This window comes from Lepidochelys kempii, chromosome 1, assembly GCF_965140285.1.
Source record: "Lepidochelys kempii isolate rLepKem1 chromosome 1, rLepKem1.hap1, whole genome shotgun sequence".
In the NCBI taxonomy this organism is placed as follows: domain Eukaryota; kingdom Metazoa; phylum Chordata; order Testudines; family Cheloniidae; genus Lepidochelys; species Lepidochelys kempii.
Window position 1 is genome coordinate 2542574 of NC_136380.1, and position 26402 is coordinate 2568975.

At 46.7% G+C, this 26402-nt stretch overlaps 1 protein-coding gene across 1 annotated transcript; it reads right to left on the bottom strand.

Annotated features, from left to right (window-relative positions):
- Positions 1-14141: 14141 nt before the first annotated feature.
- Positions 14142-15140, bottom strand: LOC144930749 (olfactory receptor 52E4-like). The gene has a single exon (XM_078853820.1). It carries the CDS (start codon positions 15138-15140, stop codon positions 14142-14144), a length of 999 nt encoding a protein of 332 aa, XP_078709946.1.
- Positions 15141-26402: the final 11262 nt, after the last annotated feature.

Genomic DNA, 26402 nt, shown 5'->3' on the forward strand with positions numbered 1-26402 from the left:
TCCAGGCAGGAGGGGGGGCCAAGGACACCTGGGCCTCGTGCGAGGGGGCTTCATCGACACTCGTGGTCTTCCATCCCCTCGAGTTACCTAGTGGCCATGCCCCAGTGTTCCCAACACTACCAACATTACTGGACCAAAAAGCATAGAAGAATGGGATTGACAAATGGATTAGCCATTGTAGGTGGTGCTGGTGGCATCACCTACAGCTAAGTCTGTCTGACACCTTCCATTAGAAAACCTCTTTTTCAGTTGCTTATAAGTTTGCTAAATTTTAGGTGTTCGGACTGAAATTTCCCATGCTGGGTGTCTGCTTCGAGCAGAATTGTTTTTTGAAAGTTTCAGGCAGAACAGTTCAGCCGACTTCTCGAATGAAGCTCGGAGAAAGTATGTGTTACCCATGTTGAAAAATTCTCATTACTGTTCTAGTGAGGAGCCCTAGCACCTCCAAGCTTTCCAGCAGACCCTGCTACACAACCCCCAGCTCCGTCTGCAGGTGGCGGAGTCCCGCTCGGTGCGCCAGAGGTTGGTCCTGGCAGAAGTCATGAGAGTCGGAGACCTCCTGGACTACAACCGGGGAGACTGGCCGGATCCCCTGACGCTCACTCGGTGCATGGGGCTCTCCAGACCTCATACCCCCCGGCACATACTTCAGGAGGTGAAGGCCGTTTTGATACCCGCTGCTCGGGCTTATCTCAGCCGAGCCCTGCGCGAGGGCGCACCCTGCCCACCCTCTACCCCAGGCCCGCCGGACCTTTCAATTCGGCCACTAGCCTGTAGATCCCAACAAACCCCTTACCCTTTCACTGCGAGCCGGCTGCATGAACTGCAGCCAGTCAGCTTCCAAACCGCGCCAAGGAAACATCTATACACACTCATGCTTCACACCCTTCACACCCTCACCCTGGTGTCCCGCCCCGATACAAAGTGGCGGGACCTCCTGCCACCTTTGGAGGGTGAGCAGCCCCGGTGGGCCAGCCTGTATTCCACCTTGGTCTCGAGGCCTGTCGAGGACATTAGTTGGCGGCTCCTTCACGGAGCTGTGAGCACGGGTGTGTTTTTGACATGGTTCACCCCCATCCTGGATACTTGCCTGGATACTTTTTGCAACGTGAGGGAAACCCTGGCGCACGTATATCTAGAGTGTGCCAAGCTGCAGCCCCTTTTCTGGCTCCTCACGAATAATTTATTATGTTTTTGGCTCCACTTTTCCCCTCACTTTTTTATCTACACACTCCCCATCCGTGGCCCCACAAAGTCGCGGGATCTCCTGGTTAACCTCCTCCTAGCCCTAGCTAAAACAGCCATCTATAAAACCAGAGAGGGGAGGTTGGCCAATGAAGCGTCCTGCGACTGTAGGGCTGTTTTCCGATCCTCAGTACATTCACGTATACGGGCGGTGTTCCTCTGGGCGGCGTCCACCGGCTCCCTTCACGCCTTCGAGGAGCGGTGGGCGCTGTCTGGGGTTCTCTGCTCGGTGACCCCGTCCGGTTCCCTCCATCTGACCCTTTGATTGAGGGGAAGAGCGAGAGACCCCAGCCGCTGCCGCTGTGGATACCACCATCACTGTCACCTAGGAGGGGTCCTATCACATGTGGGTGTACGTCCCCCCACCCCCAAACCGCCCACCCCGCAGCCGTGCCCATCTTGTCAGGCACTCTCAGGAGAGGAATAATCGGTGACACTGGGCGTGGCACTAGGTAACTCAGGGGGGTGGAAGACCATGAGTGTCGAGGAAGCCCCCCCACTCTAGGCCACCAGGTAACTCAGGGGGGTGGAAGACCACGAGTGTCGAGGAAGCCCCCCCGCTCTGGGCCCAGGCTAGCCTGAACACTTCTCCCTCCTGAAGGCTGCTGTGTTATACTTTGTGTTTGCTTTTGTTTTGTTGCATAGTTTTGCTTTATCCTTTTTGGTGATTCTTTGTAAGTGTTACACAAATAAAATTATTTTCTGCTTCAAAAAAAAAAAAGTGTCATGCAAATAAAATTCTTCTTTGCTTCAAAAAAACAAAACAAAACAGACAGAGTTCTGAAATGCAAGTGGAGTAGCACACAGCTGGCTCTGGACATCTGTTCTCAGTACTTGCTCTAAAGGGAGTTTTGCCTCACTGGGGAATGAGTGAAGTATGGGCTATGGTCTCAGAGTTTAGCCTTGTCTTGCACATCTACTAACATCTTTCATCCTGAAGGATTCACTGTGCCACTTAAATGCACCACCTCGGGGCGGTAGTCCATCAGGCGGGATGACCAGGGGTGCACAGAAAAGAGTGACATTTTGTCCAGTGATTCTTTGGCAAACTCATCACTTATGGCAAGGGCCCTGGGATGTGTCATGGTTGTGCGGAATGGCAAGAACCGGAGACGTACTTTCTATCCCTCCATACTCACATTGCACTGGGTTTGTCGAGCAGGTGAGCTCCTCAGCAAGAGATGGGTGCCCGTGACTGCTGAAATGGAAGTGTCTTCCCTGCAAATCCCTCTCAGGTAGCCGTGTCCTACAAATCTCTCACTCCATCTTCTGCAGCAGCATCCCATGCTCAGAGCTGACACAGGGGTGTGAACTGTTTATAATATAGCTGTGTGTAATCCTAGTGGGATTCATTCAGCCTCTAGAGGAGAAGAGAACATCTGAATGTAAACAGGCTGTAGACAAGCATGTCTACGCTTCTGTGATAATTATCCAGCTTTAGGAGTAAACAGTAATGAAGGAACCTTCGCAAAGGGAGATGAGAACTCCTGGAGTCAGAGAGGAATTGGCTGTTTGTGTATTTGTGTATATTTATAAAATATAGTTGATGAGAAAGAACATAAGGGATAATGGCTAGATGTCCCTCAGCTCTGGTACCCTGTAAATGCCAAGGATGGATGGGTAGATAGTAGACAGACAGATCTGGAGAAAGATGACAGAGGGGAGACATGAGCACTTTCTATGGACATATGGGACTGTCACTACGGGATAAGAGATCAATAAATCTCCTCACTATCATCATACTGTGCCACACCTGTCATTGAAGGTTCTACAAAACAGTTAGCAACGGAAAGTCATTATAAAAACATCCCCAGTATACACATAGGTAAACTGAGGCACGGGGCGATATGAGCAGGCCAAGGTCACACAGAGAATGAGAGACACGATGACAGACAGAATCCAGGAGTCCTGACTTCCCTGCTGTAACCACAGTCTCTCCATACCAGTAGGGAAATGGACTCCTGCTCTTTCAGGGACTGTTTGTTGGGTGGTGTCATAAATATAAAGGGAAAGGTAAACCCCTTTAAAATCCCTCCTGGCCAGAGGAAAAATCCTCTCACCTGTAAAGAGTTAAGAAGCTAAAGGTAACCTCGCTGGCACCTGACCAAAATGACCAATGAGGAGACAAGATACTTTCAAAAACTGGGAGGAGGGAGAAAAACAAAGGGTCTGGGGCTGTCTGTGTGATGCTTTTGCTGGGGACAGAACAGGAATGGAGTCTTAGAACATAGTAAGTAATCTAGCTAGAGATGTGTTAGATTATGATTTCTTTAAATGGCTGAGAAAATAGCTGTGCTGAATAGAATGAATATTTCTGTCTGTGTGTCTTTTTTTGTAACTTAAGGTTTTCCCTAGAGGGATTCTCTATGTTTTGAATCTAATTACCCTGTAAGGTATTCACCATCCTGATTTTACAGAGGTGATTTTTTTTTTTTTGCTTCTATTAAAAGTCTTCTTGTAAGGAAACTGATTGCTTTTTCATTGTTCTAAGATCCAAGGGTTTGGGTCTGTGGTCACCTATGCAAATTGGTGAGGATTTTTACCAAACCTTCCCCAGGAAGTGACGTACAAGGGTTGGGATGATTTTGGTGGGAAAGACGTGTCCAAACTCCGTTTTCTCAGGAACCCAGATAAAGTTTGGAGGTGGCAGTGGAAGTCCAAGGGTAAAATAGTTTGTACCTTGGGGAAGTTTTAACCTAAGCTGGTAAAAGTAAGCTCAGGAGGTTTTCATGCAGGTCCCCACATCTGTACCCTAGAGTTCAGAGTGGGGAAGGAACCTTGACAGGTGGGATGCAGAGAAAAGGCTGGAAGAGGGAATCTGAGCGATTGCCATCCTGTCAAGGTGAATCTGAGGTTTTCAGAACTAGCTGGATTTTGTGAGATCCCCACTTCCCTGAGGCGGGAACTCCTGGACTCCACTTCCGCTCCCACTGAGAAAACTGCCAACGCATCATGGTCACTATGGTCACTTCAAGGGAACAGACTTAGGCTATGTCCACACTTGCAGATTTAAATACATGGGAGTTAACACGCCCCCCCCCCCCCGGAGGGTGCTGCAGGGATCGCTCTGCTGTGTGTTCACACTGTCAGCGGCCAGCGCAATGGCATGGCCAGAATTGCAGCACTTGCAGGGCATTCGGAGTGGTGCACCTTGGGCAGCTCCCGCAGAGCACCCCTTCCCCTTCAGCCGCCAAGCTTTGTGGGAAGGGGTCACGGGGCAAACTGGCTCCTGTCCCAGTGCTCCGTCGTGCATTGGTTCGCACCCCAGCAGATGACAGAACAAGGAGCAATGGTCCCAAGTTGCAGTGGGGGAGGTTTAGGTTGGATATTAGAAAAAACTTTTTCACTAGGAATGTGGTGAAACATTGTAATGGGTTACCTAGGGAGGTGGTGGAATCTCCTTCCATAGAAGTTTTTAAGGTCAGGCTTGACAAAGCTCTAGCTGGGATGATTTAGTTGGGGAGTGGTCCTGCTTTGAGCAGGGAGTTGGACTAGATGACCTCCTGAGGTCCCTTTCAACTCTGTTATTCTATGATTCTATGAGTCTGTTCCCCCAAATCAACCGCAGTGACTGTGATCTGTTGGCAGCTTTCTGAGAGGGAGTGGAAGTGGAGTCCCAGAATTCACACTTCCCAGGAGTGGGGAGCTCACAATCTGCAGCTAGTTCTGAAAACCTCGGATTCAATTTAAGAGGATGGTGAAGGATCAGTATCCTTCCAGTGTTTCCTCTTAATCCCATCCAACGAACAGCCTCTGCCAGAACGGGAAGCCATTTCCTCCTTCATGTGAAAGAGAAACGATGGTTATGACAGGGAAGTCAGGACTCCGGGGTGTGGTGAGATGTTGACAGATGTTTAGCTGCATGTGTGTCCCCTCTGTGTGCCACCTCAGCCCTGCGCAGACAACTAGCATGGCAGAAATTGAGCGAACCGCCCAGTGACCATAAGATCCATTAATTGACAAAGGCACCAGGCCAGGTTTATTGTCAATGAAGCACAGTAATGGTATCTCGCAGACTCTCTGTGAGGATGGTAAGACCTGTATGCCCTTGAAAATGGATGCAGCTCAGTCAGTGGTGGAACTTCCCACTAACACAGGAACTCAGTGTAAGGAAGCCTTCCCAGAGATAGCAAGGAGAGAATGGAGAATGGTTGGCCAATGGGGGTGGAGCCCTCACATCACATGCATTGACTTTCCAGCAACTTGAAAGAAAGTATAAAAGAGGGTGAGTGACATCATCACTTGTCTTCACTTCCAAACAAATCAATACCTGAAAGAGTCTCTTGAAGACAAAGGACTTGAAACAAGGAATGGGAACCTAGGCTGCAAAGCAGATGCAGTCTGCATCTCATGAATCTAGAAGCCTGTTTGTGTCATTATTAAGTGTGAGATATTGCTGATCCAAATCCTATCTAGTTTGTACAAGTCTTAAATTGTGACTTTGTTTGATTTCATAGAATCATAGAATCATAGAATATCAGTGTTGGAAGGGACCCCAGAAGATCATCTAGTCCAACCCCCTGCTCAAAGCAGGACCAATTCCCAGTTAAATCATCCCAGCCAGGGCTTTGTCAAGCCTGACCTTAAAAACCTCTAAGGAAGGAGATTCTACCACCTCCCTAGGTAACGCATTCCAGTGTTTCACCACCCTCTTAGTGAAAACGTTTTTCCTAATATCCAATCTAAACCTCCCCCACTGCAACTTGAGACCATTACTCCTCGTTCTGTCATCTGCTACCATTGAGAAAAGTCTAGAGCCATCCTCTTTGGAACCCCCTTTCAGGTTGTTGAAAGCAGCTATCAAATCCCCCCTCATTCTTCTCTTCTGCAGGCTAAACAATCCCAGCTCCCTCAGCCTCTCCTCATAACTCATGTGTTCCAGACCCCTAATCATTTTTGTTGCCCTTCGCTGGACTCTCTCCAATTTATCCACATCCTTCTTGAAGTGTGGGGCCCAAAACTGGACACAGTACTCCAGATGAGGCCTCACCAATGTCGAATAGAGGGGAACGATCACGTCCCTCGATCTGCTCGCTATGCCCCTACTTATACAACCCAAAATGCCATTGGCCTTCTTGGCAACAAGGGCACACTGCTGACTCATATCCAGCTTCTCGTCCACTGTCACCCCTAGGTCCTTTTCCGCAGAACTGCTGCCTAGCCATTCGGTCCCTAGTCTGTAGCGGTGCATTGGATTCTTCCTTCCTAAGTGCAGGACCCTGCACTTATCCTTATTGAACCTCATCAGATTTCTTTTGGCCCAATCCTCCAATTTGTCTAGGTCCTTCTGTATCCTATCCCTCCCCTCCAGCATATCTACCACTCCTCCCAGTTTAGTATCATCCGCAAATTTGCTGAGAGTGCAATCCACACCATCCTCCAGATCATTTATGAAGATATTGAACAAAACCGGCCCCAGGACCGACCCTTGGGGCACTCCACTTGATACCGGCTGTCAACTAGACATGGAGCCATTGATCACTACCCGTTGAGCCGGACAATCTAGCCAGCTTTCTACCCACCTTATAGTGCATTCATCCAGCCCATACTTCCTTAACTTGCTGACAAGAATACCGTGGGAGACCGTGTCAAAAGCTTTGCTAAAGTCAAGAAACAATACATCCACTGCTTTTCCTTCATCCACAGAACCAGTAATCTCATCATAAAAGGCGATTAGATTAGTCAGGCATGACCTTCCCTTGGTGAATCCATGCTGGCTGTTCCTGATCACTTTCCTCTCATGCAAGTGCTTCAGGATTGATTCTTTGAGGACCTGCTCCATGATTTTTCCAGGGACTGAGGTGAGACTGACTGGCCTGTAGTTCCCAGGATCCTCCTTCTTCCCTTTTATAAAGATTGGCACTACATTATCCTTTTTCCAGTCATCCGGGACTTCCCCGGTTCGCCACGAGTTTTCAAAGATAATGGCCAATGGCTCTGCAATCACAGCCGCCAATTCCTTCAGCACTCTCGGATGCAACTCGTCCAGCCCCATGGACTTGTGCACGTCCAGCTTTTCTAAATAGTCCCTAACCACCTCTATCTCCACAGAGGGCTGGCCATCTCTTCCCCATTTTGTGATTCCCAGCGCAGCAGTCTGGGAGCTGACCTTGTTAGTGAAGACAGAGGCAAAAAAAGCATTGAGTACATTAGCTTTTTCCACATCCTCTGTCACTAGGTTGCCTCCCTCATTCAGTAAGGGGCCCACACTTTCCTTGGCTTTCTTCTTGTTGCCAACATACCTGAAGAAACCCTTCTTGTTACTCTTGACATCTCTCGCTAGCTGCAGCTCCAGGTGTGATTTGGCCCTCCAGATATCATTCCTACATGCCTGAGCAATATTTTTATACTCTTCCCTGGTCATATGTCCAACCTTCCACTTCTTGTAAGCTTCTTTTTTATGTTTAAGATCTGCTAGGATTTCACCATTAAGCCAAGCGGGTCGCCTGCCATATTTACTATTCTTTCGACTCATCGGGATGGTTTGTCCCTGAAACCTCAACAGGGATTCCTTGAAATACAGCCAGCTCTCCTGGACTCCTTTCCCCTTCAAGTTAGTCCCCCAGGGGATCCTGGCTTCCATTCCCAGAGGGAGTCGAAGTCTGCTTTCCTGAAGTCCAGGGTCCGTATCCTGCTGCTTACCTTTCTTCCCTGCATCAGGATCCTGAACTCAACCAACTCATGGTCACTGCCTCCCAGATTCCCATCCACTTTTGCTTCCCCCACTAATTCTACCCAGTTTGTGAGCAGCAGGTCAAGAAAAGCGCACCCCCCTCGTTGGCTCCTCTAGCACTTGCGCCAGGAAATTGTCCCCTACACTTTCCAAAAACTTCCTGGATTGTCTATGCACCGCTGTATTGCTCTCCCAGCAGATATCAGGAAAATTAAAGTCACCCATGAGAATCAGGGCATGCGATCTAGTAGCTTCCGTGAGCTGCCAGAAGAAAGCCTCATCTACCTCATCCCCCTGGTCCGGTGGTCTATAGCAGACTCCCACCTCTACATCACTCTTGTTGCTCACACTTCTAAACTTAATCCAGAGACACTCAGGTTTTTCTACAGTTTCGTACCGGAGCTCTGAGCAGTCATACTGCTCCCTTACATACAGTGCTACTCCCCCACCTTTTCTGCCCTGCCTGTCCTTCCTGGACAGTTTATAACCATCCATGACAGTACTCCAGTCATGTGAGTTATCCCACCAAGTCTCTGTTATTCCAATCACGTCATAGTTCCTTGACATCACCAGGACCTCCAGTCCTCCCTGCTTGTTTCCAAGGCTTTGTGCATTTGCATATAAGCACTTGAGATAACCTGTTTATCGCCCCTCATTCTCAGTATGAGGCAGGAGCCCTCCCCTCACAGACATTCCTGCCTGAGCTTCCTCCCGGTATCCCGCTTTCCCACTTATGTCAGGGCTTTGGTCTCCTTCCCCCGGTGAACCTAGTTTAAAGCCCTCCTCACTAGGTTAGCCAGCCTGCTGGCAAAGATGCTCTTCCCTCTCTTCGTAAGATGGAGCCCGTCTCTGCCCAGCACTCCTCCTTCATGGAACACCATCCCATGGTCAAAGAATCCAAAGCCTTCTCTCCGACACCACCTGTGTAGCCATCCATTGACTTCCACGATTCGACGGTCCCTACCCAGGCCTTTTCCTTCCACGGGGAGGATGGACGAGAACACCACTTGCGCCTCCAACTCCTTTATCCTTCTTCCCAGAGCCACGTAGTCCGCAGTGATCCGCTCAAAGTCATTCTTGGCAGTATCATTGGTGCCCACGTGGAGAAGCAGGAAGGGGTAGCGATCCGAGGGCTTGATGAGTCTCGGCAGTCTCTCCGTCACATCGCGAATCTTAGGCCCTGGCAAGTAGCAGACTTCTCGGTTTTCCCGGTCAGGGTGGCAGATAGATGACTCAGTCCCCCGGAGGAGAGAGTCCCCGACCACCACCACCCGCCTCCTTCTCTTGGGAGTGGTGGTCGTGGAACCCCCAACCTCAGGACATCGCATCTCATGCCTTCCAACCAGCGGAGTCTCCTTCTGCTTTCTCGCCCCAGAGATATCATCTGGTCCACTCTCCGCAACGGTACCTGTGGAGAGAACATGAAAGCGGTTAGTTACCTGTGTCTGTGTTACTGGAACCCGGACATTCCGCTTACCTCTTCTGGAGGTAACATGTTGCCAAGCTTCTTCACTGGCCTCTTGGCTCCTCTGTGCAACCTGCTCTGTATCTGTAGAGCTTTGTGCCCCTAGAAGCCTATCCTGAGTTTTGTCCAGAAAATCCTCAGTTTCTCGTATGCAACGCAGGGTCGTTATCTGTTGCTCCAGACCTTCAATCTTTTCTTCCAATATGGAGACCAGCTTGCACTTTGTACAGACAAAGTCGCTTCTGTCCTGTGGAAGAAAGACAAACATGGCACATCCAGTGCAGGTCACAACAGCTGAACCCCCCCTTCCATATCACCTTCCTACTATGAGCTTCCTCAGAGCAGTTTGCAAGATGTAAGCCTCACTGGGCTCACTCCAGGCGAACTCCCAGGCAAACTCCTTCTGTGAGCTGCTCTGCTGTCCCCCGCTGCTCAGCTGGTTTGCTGCTGCTCAGCTGGTTCGCGAAGCTCTGGCTATTTTTATGATGGCATCTGTGATGGGGCTCTGAACTGGGAGGGAAGACGGCCACCCCTCCTCTGAAGGGGGCGCACCCATGGGCTCACGGCACAGCTGCTTGGCACAGGTCATCACCACAAGGGTCTTGGCGGCAGATGGATGAATTCATGTGTGCCCCAAGGTTGAGAGCAGGGGCAGCAGCCCGGGGTAGGGGATAGAGAAGAGGAGGGGATGGTGTGACCAAGCCACTGCCCAGATTGAGACCCCACCCACGGTTTCTCCCATCATTTGGGAAAGGGGCAAGAGGTAACACCTGTGGAAGGGGGAATGGAGGGAGTTGGTGAAGGCCAATCTGTCCTCCTGGCTGGGATGGGTGCAGGGGAGTGCCCCCCCCAATGACAGGGGATGTTGGGAGGCTGACCGAGGCAAGGAAATGGGGTACTATGGAAAAGGGACACAAGTGTTTAGGGAGGGGCATGGGTGCATGAAGCAAGGGGTCCAAGCAATGGGGGGAGCAATGGAAGGTAAGGGGAAAAGAGGGGCAAACTAGAAACCTGTGGGAGCAGGGCAGGAAAACCATAGGGACAAGCTCTGGAAGATGGGGTGGGGCAGACAAACTATCCAACCCAGGAGAGCTATGGTGTGGGAGGCAAGCTTACAACACTCCAGGGCCAGCCAGGGAAGGATCCAGGAATGGTTGTGGGGTCCTTGCTTCTCTCCAGAGGGCAGGCCAGCAGGGCCCCCCAAGCAGCAGCATCCAGCCAGCAGGGCAGCCAAATAAAACCGGGTGGTTGCAATAGTGAGGTGAGGGGGCTCCCTCCGAGCCAGAGTGGGAAGGACAATGGCTAATCCCCGACAAGGAATCATAAGAGGGGTGCTGGTGTGAGTAATGTGGAAACTGAACACAAAATGAAAGATTTGATGGTGAAGCGGGCAAGGGGCAAATGTGTTACAAGCTCTGAAGGAACGTTGGACCTCGTGGCTCAGGAGCGTTTCTTAACCATATGTAAAGATGATGTGAAACAGTGTCGAGGGGACAAAAAGATGAAAACTGTGGATGTGATGTGTATTGGAGCAGTCACCCTGCTCCGGCTCAGCCAAAGTTAAAAGCCAGCCCTTGGCGAGGTCTGGGGCTGAGTTGCCAATCAGAAAAGGCTGAGTGGCAGCCAGTGAGGGCCAGGCTGGGCCCTATAAAAAGGCTGCAGGGCCAGAAGGCAGGATTCTCTCTCCAGCCTTGGAGGGAGAAGGGCCTAGCTTGGCAACTCCCCAGGCTGAGGCCTTGGATAAAGCCCCAAGCAGGTACTGGGGCTGCAGAGGTGTAGTGCGGGGAAAGGCAGAGGCATCTGGTCCAACCCCCTTGCCAATCATGAATGGCCTTTACGTACTGCAGTTAGCCCCAGTGAGTGGGGGCTGGATGACAACTGGCAGTAACCACTGAGGCAAGGTGGGTGTAGAGGGTTCAGGTTTCCCCGGGGAGTGGAGACCCAATGTGTGGGGGTACTGCAGTGGGCAGAACCCCAGGGTAAGGGGCACCAGGGTCCGGGAGGGACACGGGGGCCTGAGGCAGGTGAGACACTGGCCAGCAGGGGGCGCTCCGAAGCTGGAGTTGAGCTAATTCCCTGGACAACCAGCAGGAGGCGCCGCGCCGGTGAGTCTTCGCTTCGTTACAGGATGGCTTCTCTCTCTGATGATTTTGAGCAAACAGAGGCATCTAGTCTGAATAAACTACAGACACAGGTGTTTAAAGATGGTGGGAAATAGGGTACCATTTTACCTCATTCCTCTAATTCACAACCCAAATCTCCTTTAAAAGCAGATGAGTCCAGAAGGTGCGACCATTATTATTCCTCTGATCACCTGAGGAATAAACACCCTGTGCTGGGAAGAAGCAGGTAGTCCTTGCACGTTTCAGTGAGTCATAACAGGGACCATAAACTATATTCTAGCCAGAATTTCCCCAGGTAAATCCATCAGGTTTGGATAAGTTTCTTCCATGGCACATTGTGTTCATTGTTGGGCCATCCACTTGAATAGTCCATTCACATTGTGCTGGACACTCTGAATGTAAACTGCCTTGTGGGATTTACCACTATTTAACACATAGTCAATATTCGTAACTGCAAATAAAAAAACGAGACGTGCATACAAATAAGAAAATCACATTCAGCAAACTGTAGCTTTTATATTCACACCTCACACGACCTATTGTTACAAGATTTGTTGCAAATATATAACAATGGTGATATTGAATGAGGAAATGTTATTTACTCCTTGACATAACACAAGAACTAAGCGTCATCCAATCAAAGGAATAGGCAGCAGGTTTCAAACAAACAAAAGGAAGTATTTCTTCACAGTCAAGCTGTGGATAACATCTGCCATAGGATGCCATGTGGATGTGGATAACATTTGCCATAGGATGTTATGAAGGCCAAAACTATGACCTGGTTCTAGAAAGAACTAGAGAAGTCCATCAAGGGCTATTGCCCAGGATGGGCAGGGTTGTTGTCCCTAGCCGCTGTTTGCCAGAAGCTGGTAGTGGGTGACAGAGCATGAATCACATGGGGATTGCCATGTTCTGTTCATTCCCTCTGAAGCATCTGGCACTGGGCACTGTTGGAAGACAGGCTTCTGGGCTATATGGACCATTGTTTTACCCAGTGTGACATTCTGATCTTCTCCTTTAGACCCCAGATGTATCTTCCCCTTCTGTAACCCACTACACCCCACTCTCCTCCCAGAGCTGAGATACATCCCAGGAGTCCTGATGGGGTCTCTCCCTCCACAGAAGTAGTAGCAAAGTAAGAATAAACATTAAAATGTTAACACCAACCAGTAAGTGACTTCCCACAAGATGTGAGAACATGTTACTTTTAGCGGTGACTAGGTCCACTATTTATTTATTTTCCAGGTATATATTGTCATAAATATAAAGGGAAGAGTAAACCCCTTAAAAATCCCTCCTGGCCAGAGGAAAGGCCTTTTCACCTGTAAAAGGTTAAGAAGCTAGGATAACCTCTCTGGCACCTGACCAAAATGACCAATGAGGAGACAAGATAGTTTCAAAGCTGGGGGGAGGAAGAAACAAAGGGTCTGGGTCTGTCTATGTGATGTTTTTGCCGGGGGCAGAACAGGAATGGAGTCTTAGAACTTAGTAAGTAATCTTACTAAGTAATCTAGAGATGTGTTAGATTCTGATTTCTTGAAATGGCTGAGAAAATAAGCTGTTCTGAATGGAATGGATATTTCTGTTTTTGTGTCTTTTTGTAACTTAAGGTTTTGCCTAGAGGGATTCTCTATGTTTTGAATCTAATTACCCTGTAAGGTATTTACTGTCCTGATTTTACAGAGGTGATTCTTTTTCCTTTTTCTTCTATTAACCTTCTTCTTGTAAGAAACTGAATGCTTTTTCATTGTTCTTAAAATCCAAGGGTTTGGGTCTATGGTCACCTACACAAATGGGTGAGGATTTTTATCAAACCTTCCCCAGGAAGGGGGGTGCAAGGTTTTGGTGAGGATTTTGGGGGGAATGACGTTTCCAAACAACTCTTTCCCAGGAACCGGTTAAATGTTTGGTGGTGGCAGCGAAAGTCCAAGGGCAAAGGGTAAAATAGTTTGTACCTTGGGGAAGTTTTAACCTAAGCTGGTAAAAGTAAGCTTTGGAGGTTTTCATGCAGGTCCCCACATCTGTACCCTAGAGTTCACAGTGGGGAAGGAACCTTGATATACATATATAGGAGGTGGAAAATGTTCTAGCAACTGGCAATGGGAGGCGAAGACAGGAGCAAGCTACAGGGGTAGGGCCTTGGGGAGAAGACACACAGCACGGGTGGAGCTTTGACAGAACAGATGGGGCAAGATTGTCATTTCAGGAGTCCAACTACCAGCAGTTGGAAAGGTGGCAACCCAGTGAATTGCACTTAGACTGATTCCCCAGTTTATCATGCTGACACAGCACAGTAAAAATAGGAATGGGTTTAATGTCTCTTGACTGTCCAGAATAGAATCATAGAATCATAGAATATCAGGGTTGGAAGGGACCCCAGAAGGTCATCTAGTCCAAACCCCTGCTCAAAGCAGGACCAATTCCCAGTTAAATCATCAAATAGCAGCCGTGTTAGCCTGTATCCGAAAAAGAAAAGGAGGACTTGTGGCACCTTAGAGACTAACAAATTTATTTGAGCATAAGCATTTGTGAGCTACAGCTCACTTCATCGGATGCATTCATTAAATGATTCAGGGAAGAAAGCCCAGCACCATGCACCAGCCAGCTCTGCACGAACCTCAGTCTGATAAAACATTTAGGTCCCTTTAGGAGTAAAGAGCCAGAGCAGCCTGCCCCGGATTTGTTTGGTCCTCACCCCGTAGATGATGGGGTGGAGCAAGGGGGGCACCAGGACGTACATATTGGCAATGAGAACAAGGAAGTGCAGTGGCACATTATGGCCAAACCGGTGCGTGAGAGAGGAGAAGAAATCTGGCATATACAAAGCTAAGGTGGCACAAAGGTGAGAGATGCAGGTCCCAAAAGTTTTGAGCCGGGCATCCTTTGTGGGGAGGCGGAAGATGGCCCGGAGGATCTGAGTATAGGACACAGTGATGAAAAACACGTCCATTCCAATCTCAGAGAAAAGATCAAACAGGCCGTAGTAACTACTGATGCGGATGTCAGCACAGGCCAGGTTCACCACGGCTATGTGCTCACAATAGGAGTGGGGGATGACGTTGGTTCTGCAATATGGCCACCCCCTCGCCAGGAAGGGGTAGGGTAATGCGAATATTCCACTGCGCAGCAGGACGGCCAGGCCGATCTTGGCCACAACAGAGTTTGTCAGGATGGTAGAATGTCTCAGGGGATGGCAGATGGCCACATAGCGATCAAAAGCCATGGCCACGAGGATTCCGGACTCCATGGCTGAGAAGCAGTGAAGGACGTACATCTGGGTGAGGCAGGCACTGAAATTGATCTCCCTGGTATTGAACCAGAAGATATTCAGCATTTTGGGCAGGGTGGATGTGGACATGACCAGGTCAGTGATGGCCAGCATGCAGAGGAAATAATACATGGGCCCATGGAGGCTTTGCTCCATCTTTATAATGAACAAGATGGTGAAGTTCCCCAAGACAGCTATGGTGTACATTGTGCAGAAGGGGATGGAGATCCAGATGTGGGCTCCCTCCAAGCCAGGAATGCCAAGCAGGATGAAGGTGGAGGGGTTGTTGAAGTGGGTTGTGTTGGAATCTGACATGGAATAGGGGAGACGGTGTCCAACTCTGAGGCGGAACGCTGTTTCCTGCATGTACCGTACGTTCCCCTGACTTCCTGTGTGTGCCCAGGATGCCTGGATGGAGAGAGAACGTTAATCTGAGATATTACATGCATTACTGGAGGCAATTCTCATGGGTGAAGCAGATTGTTCGCTCTTCACTCACTGAAAAATGACATTTGAATTGTTCAGAGAAAACAACTATGAACAATGACCACATTAAAGCCAGTTCCACATTTTATGGGGCTCCCTGTGTTAATAAGTCCTACACTTAGTGGTGGGGAACCTTAAGAGGCACCAGCAGGAAACACAAGCCTGGATACTGGTTATCCATCATTATTCCTTAATAAAATGAGAGCCAGCACAGGGACTCCATGCTGTAGGAGTTCCCCATTCAAAAGTGGCTTGATATGTGAGAGTGGAAAAAAACAAACTTTTGTAAGACATATGCCAGGAGAAACATCCCAATTAGAACATACCTTAGGGAAAAGACCTGGGCGCCATTGACAGCAGCTCAAGAGAAACACCTGCTGATTCAGAGCAGTGGACAAAACAAAAGCAAGCTTCAGATCACTAAGAGATGAGATGGAGAATACCATGTTCTGGATATGTGCTCAGTTTTGGTCACCCAGTCTCCATGCTGGATATAGCATATCTAAAAGGAATTTCCAAGACAGGCTCTGAGAATGGGGGAGGCTGCCATATGCAAACAGATAGAAAAGTCACGGCTATGCCCCCTGATACTTGACACCATGCAGAAAAGTCTGGAACTCTTCCGTTTACAGAAGAGACAAAGAAGGGAACATATGAGAGAGGAGAGGAAAATAAAAAATATACTGATTTATGTTCCAATGGACAAACAGAGAACAGTTCCCAACCAGTACTATTTATAGACACTGAGTGCTTCAAAGGACTAATTCCCCAAAGCTGAAGAAAATTGTCAGCAAAATTGATTGGAGGAAAACATTATACAGAAAAATATGAATGAAAATTGGTCGTTCTTTGCGGAAAAAGTCATGATTGCACAGTCAACAAAGTGAACAACTTTGGGTAAAAATCCAGTTCAGTGGCAAAGGTAAGGCAGCAATTAGGGGGAAAAGAATATGTAGCAAAGGGGGAAAAGGGAAACCAGAGAGCCAAGAATACAAATGGAAAGTTATGAAAATTTATAAGGGACATTAAAGACATCAGGGAAAACTCCACATTTGGCAGGGCTAAGGATAACAAAAAAGGAGGTTATTAAGTATGTTAACAACAAGAGAAATCACAGAAAAATGTTATGGCAATTCCTGTGTTAAATGTCAAGTATTAAAAAATAAAGGGAAAGTGCTTTTTATAAAAGATTTGACAAGGTTAAAAAACAATGGAAAAGATGGTCTGGGATTAGGTTTTCTTTTTCTTTTTTTTTTTTTTTAAAGTCTAGATATGTAATTAATGTCACTCAACAACAAGGTTTATACAAAACAGATCTTGTCAAATAAACCTGATTTCACCCTTTTTGGAGAGTACACATTTGTGGATCAAGGGAACGCATGTGTTGGATCAAGGGAACCATGCAGATGCAATGGACCTTGATTTCTCAGAAGCATTTGATTTAGTGGGGGAAAATACTGAGTTAAAAAATTAAACACTCTATAATATCAGTAGAGAACATTCAAAATGGACTGAAAACAAGCTAAGTGACGGATCTCAGAAAGCTGTTGTTGAGAGGCCTTCGTCAGTGAACGGGGCTGTTTGTAGTCAGGTTCTGTAGGGATCAGTTCTATGCCTGAGGCTATTCAATAATTTCATGAATGATCTGGAAGGAAGTAGAAGATCACTGCAGATAAAATTTTCGGATGACCCAAAGATTGGCAGAGTGGTTGCAATGAGGTGGCCAGGGCAGGCATACCGATTGATTTGGAGCATTTGGAATGTGGGGCCCATGCAAACAAAAAGTTTTAATACAGTCAAATGCAGAATCCTTGGAAAAGGGAATGCAGGCCCAACCCACAGGCGACAGCACTGTATTATGGAATGCAAGGACCCTGTAAAGGATTTCGGGGACATTGTGGACAGCCAACTCATCTTGAGAGCCCAGTGAGATGCTGTAGCATAAAGGGATGATGGGTTTCTCGGATACATAAACAGGGGAGAGGTGAGTTGGAGCAGGGGAAGGATTTTACCTCTGAAGATGTATAGACTTTGAAGATGTATGTCTCTATAGCTTATCAAAAAGATGATCAGGCGGAAACTTTCATGGGGAGAAATCCATGCCTAGTAATGGCTCTGTAATCTACCAGAGAAAGGCTGGTCAAGACCGAAGGGCTGAAAGCTGAAGCCAGATAAATTCTAGCTATAAATTAGGGCCACATCTTTAGCAATGAGGGTGATTAACCATTGAGACACACTGAGAAGGGAAGTAGTGAATTCTCCAACTCCCCACGTTGGCAGATCGAGACTGGATGCTTTTCTGGAAGATCTGCTTCAAGGGTCTACACCAGGGTTAGGATGATATAGCTACATCTCTCTGGGGTGTGGATTTTTTTGCTGTTTCAAAAAAGGCAAATGCAATGTTAGGTTATATGAGCAGAGGTATAACATGCCAGTCACAGTACATGATCGTATTCCTCTACTCGGTCGGGGTTAGGTCTCAATAGTAATGTGTCCAATTTTGCTCACCAATGTATAGAAAGGAGGTAGATAAACTGGAAAGGAGCCATAGGCAAGAGAGAAAGGTTATGCACAGGATGGAATGCAAGCCGTAGAAACCGGTATGTTTATTTGGAAAAGTGGAGATTAATATGGGACAAGATAGTGAACTTCAAATACTTGAAAGGCTGCTATAAAAAGGTGGAGGAAAGTTATTCTGTCTTACATTGAGAGAGGCAGGACAAAAGGCAATGGGTTGAAACTCCAGCATAGCAGATTTAAATTAAATTTCAGGAAAATCTTCCTAACTTGAAGTACAGGAGGCCAATGGAACAGACACCCAGGGTAGTCATGGAATCTCCTCCTGTGGAGGTTTTCCAAAGACGTGTGAATAGCCATCAGTCTTAGATGACTAAGACAAAAGAAATCTTGCATCTTGTCAGGGGGTTAGATAAGCTGTCCTTTGCCTTCCCTTATAACTCTATGGCTCTATCATTCTATAATGCAAAATCCTAGTGTAGATCAGGCCTTGGTCACACACAAGCCTTTCGGCTCAATACAGAGGTAAATGAGTTGTAATTAATGGGCCTGTGCATTACAGGAGGTCAGACTGGATGATCACATGGTCCCTTCTGACCTTAAACCCTATGGATCTATTGATAGAGAAAGTAGATCAGGCATTTATGTTTAATGTGTCTCATAACATGAACAAGGGAGCATTTAGTTAAATAGAAAGTCTGAACATACTACAACGAGAAAAGAAATTGCTAACATAACCCATATTTGGCCTGTAGAACTCCTTGCTACCGAAATTATTGCAGTGAACAGCTTAGCTGAAAGGGATTCACAAATGGATTGGCCATTTATAGATTCATTGATTGAAAGATATTTAGTTCAGAAGGGACCATTATGATCATCTAGTCTGACCTCCTGCACAACACAGGCCACAGAATTTTACCCACCAGTCCTGCAAAAAACCTCTCACCTATGTCTGAGCTATTTGAAGTCCTCAAATGGTGGTTTAAACACTTCAAGGAGCAGAGAATCCTCCAGCAAGTGACCCATGCCCCATGCTACAGAGAAAGGCGAAAAACCTCCAGGGCCTCTTCCAATCTGCCCTGGAGGAAAATTCCTTCCCGACCCCAAATATAGCTATCAGCTAAATCCTGAGCATATGGGCAAGATTCATCAGCCAGATACTACAGAAAATTCTTTCCTGGGTAACTCAGATCCCACCCCATCTAACATCCCATCACAGGCCATTGTTCCTATTTACCATGAATATTTAATTACCAAAACCATGTTATCCCATCATACCATCTCCTCCATAAATTTATCGAGTTTAATCTTAAAGCCAGATAGATCTTTTGCCCCCACTGCTTCCCTTGGAAGGCTCTGTTCCAAAACTTCACTCCTCTGATGGTTAGAAACCTTCGGCTAATTTCTAGTCTAAATTTCCTGGTGGCCAGTTTATATCCATTTGTTCTTGTGTCCACATTGGTACTGAGCTTAAATAATTCCTCTCCCTCTCCGGTATTTATCCCTCTGATATATTTATAGAGAGCAACCATATTTCCCCTCAACCTTCTTTTAATTAGGCTAAACAAGCCAAGCTCCTTGAGTCTCCTTTCATAAGAGAAGTTCTCCATTCCTCGGATCATCCTAGTAGCCCTTCTCTGTACCTGTTCCAGTTTGAATTCATCCTTCTTAAACATGGGACACCAGAACTGCACACAGTATTCCAGGTGAGGTCTAATCAGGGCCTTGTATAACGGTACCAAAACCTCCTTATCCCTACTGGAAATACCTCTCCTGATGCATCCCATGACAGCATTAGCTTTTTTCACAGCCATATCACATTGTCGGTGGAGTTGCTGTCATCACCTGTAGTTAAGGCTGGCTGACGCTTGAATAAAAGACCCCATTTTCAGTTGCTTATGAATTTGCCAAATTTTAGGTGTTTGGACTGAAATTTCCCATGCTGGGTGGCTGCTTTGAGCAGAATTGTGTTTTGAAAGTTTCAGGAATAACAGTTCAGCCCACTTCTTGAATGGAACTTGGAGAAAGTATGCGTTTCCCACCTTGAAAAATTCTTATTCTTGTTCTAGTGAGGAGCGCTACCAACTCCCAAGCTTTCCAGCAGATAAAAGTCAGATAAGAGCCCCTGTCCCCCTTCCCCATTAACAGCCAGAGCCCTGAAATACAAGAGGAGAGGGTGCCCGTGTCTGTGCGTTAACACACAGCTAGCCCCTGATGTCTCTACTCAGTTCTTACTCCAAGGGGAGTTTTGCCTCACTGGGGCCTGAGCAAAGTACAGGCCACTGATTCAGAATTTGGTCTTCTATTGTACATCTACTAACACCTTTCATTCTGAAGGATCCCTCTACCACTGAAATGCAGCCACCTCGGGGCGGTAGTCCATCAGGCAGGATGACCAGGGGTGCCCAGAAAAGAGTGACATTTTGGCCAGTGATTCTTTAGCAAACTCATCACCTATGGGAAGGGCCCTGGGATGTGTCATGGTTGTGCAGAGCGGAAAGGACCCCAGACGTACTCTCTGTCCCATCACGTCCACGTTGCACGGTGTTTGTCGAGCAGGTGATCTCCTCAGCAAGAAATGGGTACCTGTGAATTCTGAGATGGAAGTGTCTTCCCTGGGAATCCCCCTCAGGTAGCCGTGTCCCAAACCTCTCTCACCCCAGCATCTGCAGCAACATGCCACACCGAGAGCCGATCCAAGGGTGTGCACCGTTTATAATACAGCTCTGTGCAATCCCAGGGGGGTTCACGCAGCCTCGAGGGGAGAAGAGAGCATCTGAAAGTAAACAGGCTGCAGAGAAGCATGTCTCTTCTTCTGTGCTAATTATTCAGCTTTAGGAGTAAACATTCATTAAGGGACTGTCCCAAAGGGAGATGAGAAGACTGTCCTGGGCTCTTTGCTGAGTCAGAGAAGAATTGGCTGTTTGTGTATTTGTGTATATTTATAAAATATAGTTGATTTGAAAGAAAATAAGGGATAATTGCTTCGATGGATAGATGGATAGATAGGAGACAGACAGATCTGGAAAAAGGTGACCGAGGGGAGACATGAGCATTTTCTGCTGTTGCTATGGGCTCAGAGATCAGTAAATCTCATGTGCAGAGGTAAACTCCTTCCCCTGCTCCAACTCACCACTCCCCTGTCTATGCATCCAAGCCCTTTTGGCCACAGCATCGCACTGGGAGCTCACAATGAGTTGGTTATCCACAGAGATCACTTAGTGCTTTTCAGGGTCTCTGCGTTTCATAATACAGTGCCCTGGTCTGTGGGTTGGGCCTGCATTCCCTGTTCCAAGAGGATCACTTTGCATTTGTCTTTATTAAAACATAGTGTTTGCATGGGCCCAACTCACCAAATGTTCCAGATCAAATGTTATGACTCCCCCAGCCGCCTCATTGCAACCACTCTGCCAGCCTTTGGGACATTCGTTAATTTTATCTGCAGTGATTTTCTCTTTCCTTCCAGATTCTTGATTAAAATACTGAACAGCATCAGGCCTAGAAATGATCCCTGCAGAACCCCACTAGAAACAGCCCCATTCACTGACAATGGCCATTGACAGCTGGTTTCCGATATCCGCCAGCCACTTTTCAGTCCATTTTACGTGCGCTCCACTGATATTGTAGTGCGTTCCTTTTATTATCGGAATGTTTCCCCTGCTAAGTCAAGTGCCTCAGAGAAATCAATTTTACTGCATCTGTGCAGTTCCCTTGATCAACCAAACCTGTATTTTCATTAAACAATGACATTGGGGTTTTTTTGACAACGCCTGTTTTCCATAAACCAAGTTGTTGACTGCTATTAATTATATTCCTGGTCTTTTTAAAAACTAATCCCAGACCACTGTTTCCATTGTTTCCTAACCTTGTCAAATCTTTTTTTTAAAAACTTTCCCTTTGTAAAACAACCTTTACATTTCACACAGTACTGCCCTGTATTTGCCTTTTCTTTTTTGTTTGCTCTGCTGCTGCCTGATTTCACCCTTCTGCTGCCGAGTGAGATGCGTGGTCATTGTTCAGTTCATATCTCTGGTGTTCATAACTCTAATTTTCTACTATCGATGCTCTTTAACACCCTCCGAGATAGCTAGTGGCCTGGAAAGCATTTCATTGTGTCATGTGATCTGAGTGTCATACTGCTTCTTTCCGAATGCAGACAAAAAATGGAACATATTTACCTTTTCTGCAACATTAACAAGTTTCCTTTCTCTGTCTAGTAATTGGCCTAAAACTTTTCAAGGATTTCTTTTGATGTTAATATACTTAGTAACCTCCTTTTTCGTTTCCTTAGACATGCTAAACATGGATTTTTCCCTGAAGTCTTTAAAGTCCCTTATCAGTTTTAATAAATTCCAATTTGTATTACTTACTGTCCATTTTCCCTTTCACCCCAAGTGTAATATATCGCTTTCTGCTGCAATTGCTACCTTCCCTTCACTACTGAACTGGGTTTTTAGTCAAAGTTGTCCACCTCCTTGACTGTGGACTCCTGGCGATTTAGCTGTCTAATAAACTCCTCTTAAATAACTCCCAGTTTTCATTCCCATTTTTCTTTCTGAATTCCTGCCATTTGTTTTGCTGAGAATTTTCCTCAGCTTTGGGCAATTACCTTTTTTGAAGCACTAAATATCTATCGATGTTACTGGTTGGGAACTGTTCTCTGTTTGTCCACGTGAATGTAATCCATTCCATTCTTTATTTTTCTCTCCTCTATCATATGCCCCCTTCTTTGTCTTTTCTCTTAACTCAACACTTTTCAGTCTGTCCGCATGTGGCAGCGTTCCCCATTCCCATAGCCTGTTTCAGAAATCCCCTTTCTATCTGCTAAATGCTTTATAGAGATTGGCTGCCCAAAACTGAGCACATATCCAGAGCAGGTTATTCTCCAGCCTATTCCGTAGGTATCCAAACATTGTCGCTGTCTGGCTAGTGCTGCAAATGAGCAGGTGTTTCCGTGAAGCTGCTATCAGTGAGGCTTTTTCCCTGACCTGTGTCCTAGTTGGGATGTTTCCCCCTGGCACATGACTTGGCAAAGGTTTCATTTTTTACCACTCTCATATTTTGCACAGCCGGGTAATGGGGAACTCCATACAGCATGGAAACTTTTGCCTGGGTTTCATCGTGTTAAGGAAGAATGAGGGATAAACTGTACCCGTACACATTTTTCATGCTGGTGCCCATAAAGGTTTCCCACACCATGACTTGCAGGAAACATTGACCAATGGTGCACCATTAAATATGGAATTGGCATTAATAGGGTCAGTTGTTCATAATTTACTTCTCTGAATCATGTAAATCTCATTTTTCAGTGTGTGAAGAATGAGCGATCTGCTTCACCCATGAGAACAGCCTCCAGTAGTCCATGTAGTGTCTCATATTTACATTCTCTCTCCATCCAGGCATTTGTATTGCGACTATCACCCTAGACTCTGGGCACATGCAAGAAATCAGGGGAACGTACAGTACATATAAGACACACCACTCTACTTCAGAGTTGGACACCTTCTCCCCTACTCCATGTCAGATTCCAACACAACCGACTTCACCAACCCCTCCACCTTCATCCTGCTGGGCATTCCTGAGGGGTTAAGAAGCTCTAATAACCTATTTGGCACCTGACCTGAAGGACCATTGAGGAAATAGATACTTTCAATTCTGGCGGGTGGGGCGGGGGAGGATTTGTTCGTGGCTCTCTTGCTTTGTTCCCTCTCCAGATGGAGGGAGAGACCAAGCAGGTACTACATCTCCTGAAAACATACCGGGAATGATCCATCTAAAATTATAGACATTGTAAGTTAGGCAAGGAAATGTGTTAGGTTATCTTTTGTTTTGGCTTGTGAATTTTCCTATGCTACATAGGCAGTTTTATTCCTGTTTTTCTAACTGTGAAACTGAGCCAGAGGGGAATCCTCTGTGTTTCAAATCTTTTTATTACCCTGTAAAGTTACCTTCCATCCTGATTTTGCTGGTGTGATTCTTTTACTTTTTGGTTTCCAAATAAAGTTCTTCTTTTAAGAACCTGATTGATTTTCAGTGTCCTGAGGACAAAGAGTCTGGTCTGTGCTCACATTGCTAACCAATTGGTTGGTATATTACTCTCAAGTGTCCCCAGGAAATGGGGGTGAAGAGGCTTGGGGGATATTTTGGGGGGATAAGGATTCCAAGTGACCCATCCCTGAATTTTTGTATAAATCACTTATTGGTGATAGGAATACCGTCCAAGGACTAGGAAAGGAATTTGTGCCTTGGGGAAGTTTTTAACCTAAGCTGGTAGATAATTTCATGCAGGTCCCCACATCTGTACCCCAGAGTTCAGAGTGTGTGGAGGGGAACCCTGACAGTGTAAGCAGCCAGCCCCCTTGACTTTGAACCACCTTAAATTGTGTTTGATGAAAGCATCTTCCAGAAATTCTTCCAGGTCTAGATCCACAAAGGAATTCATGTAAATACTGAATTTGGGCCCCACTGCCTTTTTCAAACCCCAGCTCATCTGCTGTCCAACCGTGTAGGAGCCTAAGATTCCACCAGTAGCCTGGACAATGTAACCTGAATGCTGATGCTGCTCCACAGCTAACGAGCTGCTCAGAGTCTTTGCTCAGGCCTCAATTCTGGTGGGTTTCTCCAACGAGATGTTCCTCTCACCCATCTGCCCCGCAAACCCGCTCTGTTAGGGGTTCTCTGACCATGCCTCCTGGATGGGGCCCTGCAGGTCATGAATGTATGTGTGCATGTCTGTGTGTGTGTGTACACATGGGTCCGTGTGTGTCTATGTACGTCCATATGTGTGTGTGTGTGGATCCATGTTTGTGGGTGTGCGCTCATGGATCCATGGGTGTGCGTGTGTGCGCATGTGGGACCATGTACTCGTGTTTTCGTTTGCGTCTGTTTGTCTGCATCCCCAGAAAGTGGGGAGGAGGGGTTTTGATTCATTAGGAACTGGGGAAAGGGGGAAGGCTACACAGGAAGGCTGGGCTCTACCAAAATCAAAATGGAACCAGATTGCTGGCACTTGAAATTAAGAGGGTCATAGAGCAGTTTTTAAACTAAGTGATGCAGGAAACCTGAGAGCTGCAGAGGAGCATGGTGATAGTGACTGTGAAATGCTCAGGGAGATTAGGGAGGCTGTTAAAATAATTTTAAAAAACCCACACAAAACCATTAATAATAATACGGGATTTCAACTATCCCCATATTGACTGGGCACAAGTCACCTGAGGATGGGATGCAGAAATAAAGTTTCTTGACACCTCAAATGACTACTTCTTGGAGCAGCTAATCAGCAAACCCACAACGGGATAGTCATTTACTGAATTAGTCCTATGTGGAGCACAGAATCTGGTCCAAGAGGTTGTCATAAACATAAAGGGAAGGGTAAACCCCTTTGAAATTCCTCCTGGCCAGAGGAAAAACTCCTCTCACCTGTAAAGGGTTAAGAAGCTTAAGGTAACCTCGCTGGCACCTGACCAAAATGACCAATGAGGAGACAAGATACTTTCAAAAGCTGGGAGGAGGGAGAGAAACAAAGGGTCTGTGTGTCTGTCTATATTCTGTTTTGGCCGGGGATAGACCAGGAATGGAGTCTTAGAACTTTTAGTAAGTAATCTAGCTAGGTATGTGTTAGATTATGATTTCTTTAAATGGCTGAGAAAAATAATTGTGCTGAATAGAATGACTATTTCTGACTGTGTATCCTTTTTGTAACTTAAGGTTTTGCCTAGAGGGGTTCTCTATGTTTTGAATCTAATTACCCTCTAAGGTATCTACCATCCTGATTTTACAGGGGGGATTTCTTTATTTCTATTTACTTCTATTTCTATTAAAAGTCTTCTTGTAAGAAAACTGAATGCTTTTTCATTGTTCTCAGATCCAAGGGTTTGGGTCTGTCGTCACCTATGCAAATTGGTGAGGCTTTTTATCCAACATTTCCCTGGAAAGGGGGGGTGCAAGTGTTGGGAGGATTGTTCATTGTTCTTAAGATCCAAGGGTCTGAGTCTGTAGTCACCTAGGCAAATTGGTGAGGCTTTTTACCAAACCTTGTCCAGGAAGTGGGGTGCAAGGTTTTGGGAAGTATTTTGTGGGGAAAGACGTGTCCAAACAGCTCTTCCCCAGTAACCAGTATTTGTTTGGTGGTGGTAGCGGCCAATCCAAGGACAAAGGGTGGAATATTTTGTACCTTGGGGAAGTTTTGACCTAAGCTGGTAAAAATAAGCTTAGGAGGTTTTTCATGCAGGTCCCCACATCTGTACCCTAGAGTTCAGAGTGGGGAAGGAACCTTGACAGAGGTGAATATAGCTGAAGCATGTAGGAATGAAATCAGGAGGGCCAAATCGCACCTGGAGCTGCAGCTAGCAAGAGATGTCAAGAGGAACAAGAAGGGTTTCTTCAGATATGTTGGCAACAGGAAGAAAGCCAAGGAAAGTGTGGGCCTCTTAACGAATGAGGGAGGCAACCTAGTGACAGAGGATGTGGAAAAAGCTAATGTACTCAATACTTTTTTTGCCTCTGTCTTCACTAACAAGGTCAGCTCCCAGACTGCTGCGCTGGGCATCACAGCATGGGGAGTAGATGGCCAGCCCTCTGTGGAGAAAGAGGTGGTTAGGGACTATTTAGAAAAGCTGGACGTGC

Bases quoted from the DNA above. Each gene is read 5' to 3' on its own strand.
- LOC144930749 (XM_078853820.1), bottom strand. From the start codon at position 15,140: ATGCAGGAAACAGCGTTCCGCCTCAGAGTTGGACACCGTCTCCCCTAT.